The sequence below is a fragment of the Schistocerca serialis genome, chromosome 3 (genome assembly GCF_023864345.2).
Source record: "Schistocerca serialis cubense isolate TAMUIC-IGC-003099 chromosome 3, iqSchSeri2.2, whole genome shotgun sequence".
Lineage (NCBI taxonomy): Eukaryota > Metazoa > Arthropoda > Insecta > Orthoptera > Acrididae > Schistocerca > Schistocerca serialis.
In genome coordinates this window covers 490969477-490980115 of record NC_064640.1, presented here as the reverse complement: position 1 = coordinate 490980115, position 10639 = coordinate 490969477, and the positions used below count along the sequence as shown (strand labels likewise).

Sequence of the window (10639 nt, the reverse complement as noted above, 5' to 3'; positions counted from 1 at the left end):
TAAAAAAAATTGCATGAATGAATACAGTATGACATAGCGTCATGTATAAGAGCGTAACTGAATTAAGTTTTCTCACACAAAGATATAGCCTACTTTACCGATTTTCTTTTTATAGAAATTATTCCGACTTTTCTCTTGATGCAGATTAGACGTTTTTGTATAATTCTTACAAGGCTATAACATGTAAGATAACATAGTTGTAAAACTAGACATATTGTTCCACTTTCCTGTAAATGAAAATGAGAGTCCAATTAAATTAAATACACAGCTAATATCTCGTTCACATTCTCATTTTTTAGAAATATATGAAGACTTGCGTGCGACCAATTTGCTCAAATATTTTATTTTATCTTGGTGACAAATGAAGTGAGAAATGTTTAAAAATACTACTACATAAAATTCGTATTTACAGGAGATATTGATTACCTGAGCCAGTACAGGGTGCTAGAGACCACTGGTAAACATCTTACGCTGTATCGTTTGAGAGCTAGAGCATGTTTTTCTGCTAAAATTTGTATGTTGTACCCATAACACGTTTATTTGAACACAAAAGGTATTATTACTTATTACTTCAGTTAACTACTGTTGAAAAACACTTACTACTTTGGAATGTCAGTTGAACAGTAGCGTTCCTACAAAACAATTCTATGAAACTGATGTGATTAATGCTAAATGTATAACCTTAAAGCTCTATTTTCCACCGTCTTCAGTTCTTGATGAATCACTCCGTTTTCAGCATTCAGTAACAGGTCTTTGGCATTACCATTTATGGTACATACTTGCCTTAGGACTGTTTATAAAATTCAGTTCACATAACGTGAAGTGTACTGGAATAATATATTCGACGAATATATGTACTGATTACATTTTGTTGCAGATTTTTGTTGATATTTTACAGTTCATTTCATCACTTGGCTGCCCTTCTCGCAACTTTAAGAGATTCTGCATTTTTTCCGAAATGTCGATCGCTTATTGGGTCCAAGCCCTCATATTCGGAAGGCGCTGTTTCATCATAGTAAGCATAATCATACGCAATGTCTCCGGTTTTTGGCACAGTTTTATTGGCTGCAGAGGCTGTGTTATTTACAGCAGTAGGCGCCTTGCCGCCCTTGAACGTGGGGCTCTGGTTTCTCGCAGCGTCGGAGTACTGTTTCTGTACTGCTGCCTGGGTGTACTGCGGCCGTTGTGTCGTCACAGTATTCGCCACAGTCGTTTGAGTGTAAAAACTACTTCTGGTGTTACTAGTAACAGAAGTGGAAGCTACTTCATTTGTGTTATAGGAAGACCTTGGACGCGAAGTGGTTCTATAATTGTTGCTAGTGTCATAACTACTCGATTCATCGTCAGTTGTGCGAGGTAGCTGTCTCACTGAAAAGGCTGGCACCTGCTGGTTTGTGCTAGGTCTACTTGTCACGTCACTAGAGTAATAGTTACTCCTGGCTGTCTGTTGTACTGACGCATTTACAGCGTTGTAATTTTCCTGTTTTGTAGTGAAATAGGTCGATTCTCTGTTATTATACTGCTCAGAGTTTCCGTTCCCGCTATTGTAGTTGTATTGTCTTTGATCATTGCCTGTACTGGAACCAGCAACTGGTTTTCCATTGTTGCCGTTAGGGAAAGAATTGAAACTGCTAGGGCCGTAGTTGTTACTGGGTGCTGCCCTCAGAGATTCGCCATTTGTTCTGTCATTTCCAGTAAATGTTCCTGGTACTGCAGCGTTGTAGTTCGTCCTCTGATAGTCATAATTGTTGGGGTTGTAATTGTTGTATTCTTCGCTGCTGCCTGTACTTCTAGTTTCGTATTCATCGTAGTACGTGTATGCAGGCTTTGCCGTTGTTGTCGAAAATGAGTTGGCACTGCCACGTTGGTTGAAGTTATTGTTTCTCTGGTATGTTTCAGCTTCAAGCGGTGCAGAAGTCACCGCAGACGTACTACCGACACTCACCCTAGTTGAGTCGCGGCCCGTATTGAACCTCTGGGGTACAGTGTTTCCACTTGAATCATATTCAGTATTTGGAGAAGAGTTCCTTGTCGAATATGCGTTGGGAGCGTATGTGGTCACGGGAGCGAATGTATCGTAGCGCTGAACATTTCTGTTTCTCTGTTGGTAGAAAGTAGTTTCAGAAAGAGGAGCTGCAGTAGTACCAGCAAAGTCTGAGTTGCCTTTCACGTTCTCGTTGTTGTAGTATGTGTTACTTCGAGACGGGGCTATAGTAGTAGTCGGAAAGCTATTGCCGTTCCTCTGCACAGTTTGGTAGCTGTATTTGTCAAGCGGCGTGGAGGACGTCTGCGAGGCGGCGTTGTAGTTAGGTCTCGTTTCAGCTTGGTAGTTGTAATTGTTAGTTCGCGGTGCCGCCGTGGATGAGGCGTAGTTGTAGTTATTCTGTTGTTGGCGTGACTGATAGTTGTAGTTGTCGGCGACTGTGTTGTAGTTGTCTCTGGACTGCTCCGGATAGTTGCTAGCTGCGCTGGAGGCTGTTGCAGGAGCGGCGGTGCTAGGGCGCTGCTGGAAGGTTGTGCGCCTCGTTTGCGAAACAGCTTCGACGGGCACTGGGGTCTGTGACGTGCGCTGGATGGTATTGTAACGTGGTAGGTAAGTGTTGCCGCTGGTGCTGCGCGAGCTGGTGGCGCCTGCCGTGCTGTAGTACGTCGTCGGTGCCGCCGTAGAAGCCGCCTGTCCGTTGTCTTCGGGTTGCTGCGACGGCCGCTTACGGAACTTGCGCACGGCTACTTTCTTCTTGCTAATCACAGCCTCCTCCTCTTCCTCACGGCCTTTCTTCTGATTAAAGAAGTTTCCGCTGCTGCTACCTCTGAAATACGAATATGCAGCGTAAGTAGGCTGTAATATATAGACATACATACTGACGTATTAGTTTATTCCTTGTCATAATCGCGTCCTTTTTTTTACTAATTTTTTCAATCATTAGTGAGACTCTTACGCTACGGTATTATCTCGAACAGTAGCTTATAGGGGAACGTGAGCGTAGCTCTGAGACTGTTCCCGTGTATGCAGGTAGCTTTAGCAGGTTATATGTCACGACATATTGTGGTTATAGCAGGTCGGTCGAGTGAGGACCGGCTCGCTACGTGAGAAGATATCTTATGAGCTGACATATACATCGTAGATGACCCGGAGGACTGACGCCAAGCAGTACTAACTTCAAACAAAAGTATTAATAACAATAAATCATATTTTATATAGGAAACGTCAGAGGGAGGGAGTCTATCAGTCATTGGCCGATTTTTTGGCATTATTCATAAACAGTAGTCTTCGAGCTTTGCTAAATGAGTGACTGGGGGAAAACCACACGATGATATAGGAAGAAGTACGAAACAGTATGGAATTCTAAATTTGTTGTAAGTTCTTATGGGACCAAACTGCTGAGTCATCGGTCCCTAGGGTTACACGCTACTTAATCTAACTTACGCTGAGGACAACACACACCCATGCCCGAGGGAGGACTCAAGTCTCCGACAGCGGGGAGCCGCGCGAACCGTGGCAAGGCGCCGCAGACTACGCGGCTACCCCGCGCGGCGAAACAGTAAGAGATGGTATAGTAGGTTTCGTAGCGCACCAAATCAATAACTGCTTAAACATGATCCAACAGACATCTTCGAGTAACCCATTACCTTAACATTTACCATTGTCAAGTTAATTATCTTATTAGTGTGTTAATAAAAGTGAATTTCTGTAAAGTTTATAGAACTTGGTTTCCAAAAGGGGCGCCAGACACTGCTGTAGCCTTCCTCTCTTACTAAAAGACATAACGACGTAACGTGATTACATAAATTAGTTCCTTACCTACATAAACGATTTATGCGACAATCTGAGCAGCCGTGTTAGGTTGTTTATAGATAGTGCTGTCGGCTATCGTCTCGTACAATCATCAGAAGACCAAAACAAATTGCAAAACGATTTAGATAAGATAACTGTATGGTGCGAAAATTAACAATCGACTCTCAACAATGAAAAGTGTGAGGTCATCCACATAAGTGCTAAAACGGATTCGTTAAACTTCGGTTACAAGATAAATCAATCAAACCTAAAGGCCATAAATTCAACTGAACCCCTAGCAATTCCAATTACGAAAAACTTAAATTGGAATGAACACACAGAAAATGTATTGGAGAAGTTTCACTGGCAGAACACTTACAAGATGCAATAGATTTACATCTACGTGTACAGGGTTACTCTGCAAATCACACTTAAGTGCCTGGCAGAGGGTTCATCGGACCACCTTCACAATAATTCTGTGTTATTCCACTTTCGAACAGCTCTCAGAAAAAGGGAACATCTATATCTTTTCGTGCCAGCTCTGATTTCCCTTATTTTATTATGATGATCGTTTCTCCCCACGTAGGTCGGCGTCAGCGAAATATTTTCGCATTCGGAGGAGAAAGTTGGTGATTGATATTTCGTGAGAAAATTCCGCCGCAACGAAAAACGCCTTAGCTTTAATGGCGTCCATCCCAAATCCCGTGTCATGTCCGTGATACTCTCTCCTCTATTTCGCGATAGTACACAATTTGCTGCTCTTCGTTGAACTTTATCGATGTACTCTATTAATCCTATCTGGTAAGGATCCCAGACCGCGCAGCAGTACTCCTAAAGAGGACGGACAAGCGTAGTGTAGGAAGTCTGTTTAGTGGATCTGTTACATTTTCTAAGTGTTCTGCCAACAAAACGCCTATCCCACAACAACACATCTACATCTACGCCCCGCAATCCACATTACGGTGCGTGGCGGAGGGTACTCCGTACCACTACTAGTCATTTTCTTTCCTGTTCCACTAGCGAACAGAATGAGAGAAAACGACTATTTATATGTCTCCTTATGAGCCCTAATTCCTCGTATCTTATGTTTGTGGTCCTTGCGCGCAATGTTTTCTAGCGGCAACAGAATCGTTCTGCAGTCGGCTTCAAATACAGGTTTTCTAAATTTTCTCATTATTGTTCCTCGAAAAGAACGTCGCCTTCCCTCATGGGATTCCCATTTCAGTTCCCGAAACATCTCCGTAACATTTGCGTGTTTTTCGAAAATACCGGTAATAAATCTAGCAGGCCGCCTCTGAGTTGCTTCGATGTCTTTCTATAATCCGACCTGGTACAGATCCCAAACACTCGAGCAGTACTCAATAGTAGGTCTCAGTAGCATCCTACCTGCGGTCTCCTTTACAGATGAACCACTCTTTCCTATAATTGTCCCAATAAACCGAAGTCGACCATTCGCCATTCATACCACAATCCTCACATGCTCGATCCATTTCATATCGCTTTGCAACGTTACGGCCAGATACTAATACCACGTGACTGTGTCAAGCAGCACTGTGATCGAACATGATGGGTTTGTTTTTCCTACTCACCTCTATTAACTTTCAGTTTCTACATTCAGAGCCAGCTACCATTCATCACACCAACTAAAACTTTTTTCTATGTCATCTTGTATCCACTCAGCGACGACACCTTCCCACACACCACAGTATCATCAGCAAACACCCGCAGACTGCTGCTTACCCTGTCCGCCAGATTATTTACGTGCATAGAAAATAACAGTAGTCCTATTACACTTCCATGGGGCACACCTGACGACATCTTTGTCTCTGATGAACATTCGCCGACAGGACAACATACTGGATTCTGTTACTTAAGAACTCTTTGAACCGCTCAACTACCTGGGAACCTCTTCTGTATGCTTGCACCTTCGTTAACAATCGGGAGTGTGGAACGGTGTCAGATGCTTTACAGAAAACTCATAATATGCAATCCACTTGTTGCCCTTCATCCATTGTTCGCAGAATCTCATGTGAGAAAAGGGCAAGTGGAGCGAAGGTGTGTGTGTGTGTGTGTGTGTGTGTGTGTGTGTGTGTGTGTGTGTGTGTGTGTGTGCTCCAATGTACTAATAGTTGCAGTTAATTTGAAACCATCCTTTGTCCACAGCTAGGTGCTAACTCGGATTAAATAAACACGGCCCTGGTAGGCCAATTTCAACTAAGCTCTCAGAGTGAAAACCATCCATAAAGTCTTTTTGTTTGTTATTCTCTTATAAATTTAAGTTTCTATTCTGCTGAGTAACGGGAGGAACAAGATATCCTATCCCTTGCCGGTAAATGTTGATAGAAGGTCGCCTATCATCCAAAGTACAGAACACGAACCCCTCCAGCAAGGAAATCCGAACTGGTTTTGTAAGGAACAGATGATATATTTTGCTGTAGCATGTCGAATAACTTGACAGCACTGCAACTTACCCCTCAGAAGACTATTCGTCCCCCAGGATCCACCATCTCCCTACTTATCCTGGCCCCGCGTTACTGCAGGTTCACGATTAGTACTTCCAAAAACCTTATCTCTGTCATTTATAACTTCACTTATCCACATATATATCCGAAGCCACACATCTGTTTACAGGACAACAGCACTACCTGACTGCGAAGAAATCGTTAAAAGAACCGCAACACGTAGCAATGAAGAGAGAACTCGATGCCTGCTCAAGAGGTTAATTCAAGGACAGACATCTTACCTCCATCACTGACGTGGTTTTGCTCTGTATATACGAAAAGCAACAAGTACGGAGCGTCGTTTTCTAATGTAATGTGAGAGAGATTTGCAAGCCCTTTTAAGTAACATTCATTTTCGAATATTTTGATGCGAAAGCGTCATCAGTAGTTTTTGCGCACCCTTCCCAATAATGCAAGACGCGGTATACACTGGTGTGATAAACTTTGAGAACGAAGCTAACTTTCGCATGATGTGTCACTGCCTAGTAACACAGCTCGAGGAAACTTCGTCCATATATACACTACACTATAGTACAGACAGTATCAAAAATAAATACGAGGTGACACGAACAGAAATTACACTTTTATTCAAAAACGATAATCACACTGAAGTCACCACGATTCATGGAGGTCCTCTGGACATTAGAAAAGGCAGAACATGGTTCTTAATAGGATTTGTGATCATCAAGGACGGTAATGTGTGCTCTGCAACTCAACGTGCTCCTCCACCAGCTCGGTTCACAACTGCTGGATGGTGGTTGGTGCATGTGGACGTCTCCCCAACGTATCCCAGGCGCGTTCGATGTGATTTGAGTTGGAGGAACGGGCAGGCCAGTCCATTCGTCGAATATCCTCTCGTTCCAAAAGCTGCTCCAGTTGCGCTATTCGATGCTACCACGCATTGTCATTCATAAAAATGAATTCGGGGCCGAGTGCACCCCTGAAAAGACGCAGATGTGGGTGGAGTAAAGTTTCGCAACAATATTGAACAGCGAGTGTACAGTGCACCAAAATTTGGATGTCAGAACGACAATGGAACATTATGCCTTCCCACATCATAGCACCTGGACCACCAAAACGACCATGTTTGACAGTGCTGGACGTGCCCTTATTTGGCGAGTAGTGGGAACACCTAATGTACTCAGGAACATTGTCGAACATGTGCGTTTTAGTGGTTCAGGAGTCATGGTGTGGGACGTATAATGTTGCATGAGGTTACTGTCCTCCAAATCTTGAATACGGCACGCTCACCGATGAACGTTATTTTGACACTGTACTCCTTCACTACGTGCGTCATCTTAGAGGTGCATTCTGCCCCGAATTCAGTTTTATGCATCACAATGCGCGACCGCATTACACAGTCCCAGTGGCGGAGCTCTTACAACGAGTGGACATTCGGCGTATGGACTCGCCTACCCATTGCCCGTATTAAATCCCAGGTAGCACGTATGAGCTGCTCTGGAGAGACATACTGCAGCAGGTCCACATGCACCAACGACCGTACAGCAGTTGCTAGTCGCCCTGGTAAAGGTATGAAACGCCCTACCCAATTAGCTGCTTGTGGGAAACGAGTCAAATGATTCCTATCTGCATTCCGACTAAGTGGAACCGGAGGTGCCTGTGCTGCCCATGTTAAAATCACTAATTTTGAGGAACATTTATGAATAAACTACCAAATAGAAAAATTTGAATCTTTTTTTCATATAGAGTGGTTTAGTATTGCAGTTATGACAGAGGGATTTTGGAGTATCTTTTCTAGTTTCCTTCCAATTATTTTGTTTATTAATGACCCAAATTTTTTTACAAATAATTGCTTTATAATTAAACTGAAATGAAAGTATTGAACATATTGCCAAATGGCTGTGTTACAATGTAAGTTTGACCACTAGGAGTGCTGTATAAAAATTTCATCTCTCTAGCTTGAGTGGATTTTGAGAAAATGTTTCTTATATTAGAAAAATTGTAATTTACGGGAAATGGCTATCAAAGTTTCTCAATACATTCCTGCACTATAGGATGGATTATCAGGGTCTTTTTCTTCATCCTCCAAAGGTTTCTCTTCTGCCTTCTTTTCTGGCTTGTTGTTCCATCATACTTCATATGCCTTTCTCTTCTTTCTGCTCCTCTTATCCTTTCTCTGTCAATATTTCTTAGTGCTCGTACAGTGTTCACTTACCAAATAAAATTGTTTATGCTCTCATTAGGATTCTTCGTCTTTCTGTGTAGACATATGTGTAACAATTCTGGCTGTGCTAAGTCATGAAAAATTGGTTTTATTGCATTTATCACAGCTGATGGCTAACGATGTTTGTGATCATAGTCCTTTTTTGCATTATATTTGCACCAGGAATCTTTTGGGCACAGGCTGTGTTGAGGGTATTCATTGGAAGAGGCAGTATGAAGGAACAATGCCCACACTGCTTTTCGCATGTCACTAACATTACTAGTATTTTGCCTTATAGCATACCCATAGTATCTCTGTAAACGTTCAATCACCTCATCAGTAAGCCTGCCTCTCCCTCCTATTGTCTTTCCATCACTGAGCTTACTTGAACCCAAAGTTTGTTTGAGCCTTCGAAGCCATGCACCCATACGCTTTTGCACATGCCCAATGCATTCCAACTTTTCAACTACAAATTCATTTCCATATGGTTTCAGTTCCTCTATAGTCTTGAAACCTTTGGAGTCACCATCCCCAAGGTAGTATTTGCTAGAAGATGTCACAGGGCCATGGCCGGCCATGTGTTGCTTAGCAGAAGAACGCACTGTTTCAGTAATTGTAGTATCACAACTTGGTATTAGTGTTAATTTTCTTTTCCCTACGTTCTTCCTCTTCTTATATACACGGTTACTAAAACGTGGCATCATAACCAGAACAACGCTTTACCCAAGAAGTATAATACTACCAACAACAGGCGCAACACTGAACTAATTCGAAACGGTAAACAGCAAAGAGACGATGTTCCGCGCTCTTAGCGCTTCATTTGTCAGAGAAAACAACGTAGCCAACCCTTGCACACTCGCTGTATGCGTAACATAAGGCGCTGTATGCGTAACAGGCCGAGAAAATCCCAAGCAGTTCGCCAGGAAGCCACGAGAGGGTGTTAGATGCATTCAGCAGCCGCCCATTTCCTCTGCAGGCGTGGGGGAAAATGGTAATAACTCCACTTCTAGGGCGAGTAGAACAATAATTCAAAGTTTACATTAAAGAGGAATGTTCCAATTAATTTTCGGTAGCAAAAAAAAAAAATCGTAATTTTTTGATTTGACGACCTCCGGCTCCCCTGAACAAAGAACTAACTAACTGAACGAGATAGATGTGTAATTATTACACACATGCCTTGAAATTGTTGAGCCTAGAAAGATAGCTTGAGTGTAAATGGAAAAGAAGCTTGAAATTTAAATGTTATTGCAACAAAATATTGAAAATGGTCAAAAAGAGTAAGACCTTACAGAAGCAACGGAAAATGGTTTTAGCGAAGAGAGCACAGACTAAAGAATCCAAGTTGTCTACTAACAAGCGTGCAGAAAAGCTATAAAGTTAGTGTAGCCCCCGGAAATCTAAGATATCGTTTGTAGCTCGTGAACTAGGGAAGAAGTTTACAAGCAGAGCAATGAAGGCTACAACTGTGTATATGGATATCGAGTAGTTCGCTCAGAGCAAACGAAAGATGATCTCTTGGGGTTGGGAAGTAATGGTGCTATTCTGTGTCTTCAGTATCTCCCGTGACGATGAACACCAATTGAAAGAGTATGGTCGTAAACATTTCCAATTATAATTCAAGAGTGCCGCGGCTAAAGAAGAAAGGCCCTGTGGCAATAGTATGGATTTAATATCCCCTAGAACAACTGCTTTATTTGTGAATCATCTGTGTTATTCCCTTTACATCATTACCTAATATGCAATAACTGACAAAATAATCTGCGGATGTACTGCGAACTGCTGATGCCCAACGGACACAAAATTTCGGCGATGTGGTGATGCTGACAGGATTCATAGCCAAAATATTGTGTCCTTTGGACATAAATAGGTGGCAGTGGACACATGAACAATTTTATCATCAAAGAGGACGGGAAAAAATGTAGAACAATAATAAGATAACTGTTCAACTCAAATAATTCTTGTTTTGTAGTTTTCATGTTCTCTTATCTTTGTAATAAGTGCAAATTTATTCATACATTTGTATAAGTATTGAGACTTCATCAAACAAAAATCCTTCTGTAGTATTTTTCAATACAAATCATCAAGATTTCTTTCTCCTTCTCGGTTTCTTACTTAATTATTGAATGCCTGTCTTAATGTACACAGTGCATATTCGCAGTATCCATAGCTCCACCACTTACGTCATTTATATCCATGGTG

The 10639-nt window shown here is 42.2% G+C and overlaps 1 protein-coding gene across 2 annotated transcripts in view; it reads right to left on the bottom strand.

Annotated features, from left to right (window-relative positions):
* Positions 1-318: 318 nt before the first annotated feature.
* LOC126470376 (probable inactive serine/threonine-protein kinase scy2) overlaps positions 319-10639 on the bottom strand; it is a 55460-nt gene continuing 45139 nt past the window's right edge. For both annotated transcript variants that reach the window (XM_050098202.1, XM_050098203.1), the window contains exon 6: positions 319-2810. In XM_050098202.1, the coding sequence (XP_049954159.1) occupies positions 908-2810 (1903 nt within the window). In that variant the 3' untranslated portion in view covers positions 319-907. The remainder of the gene's footprint in view (positions 2811-10639) is intronic.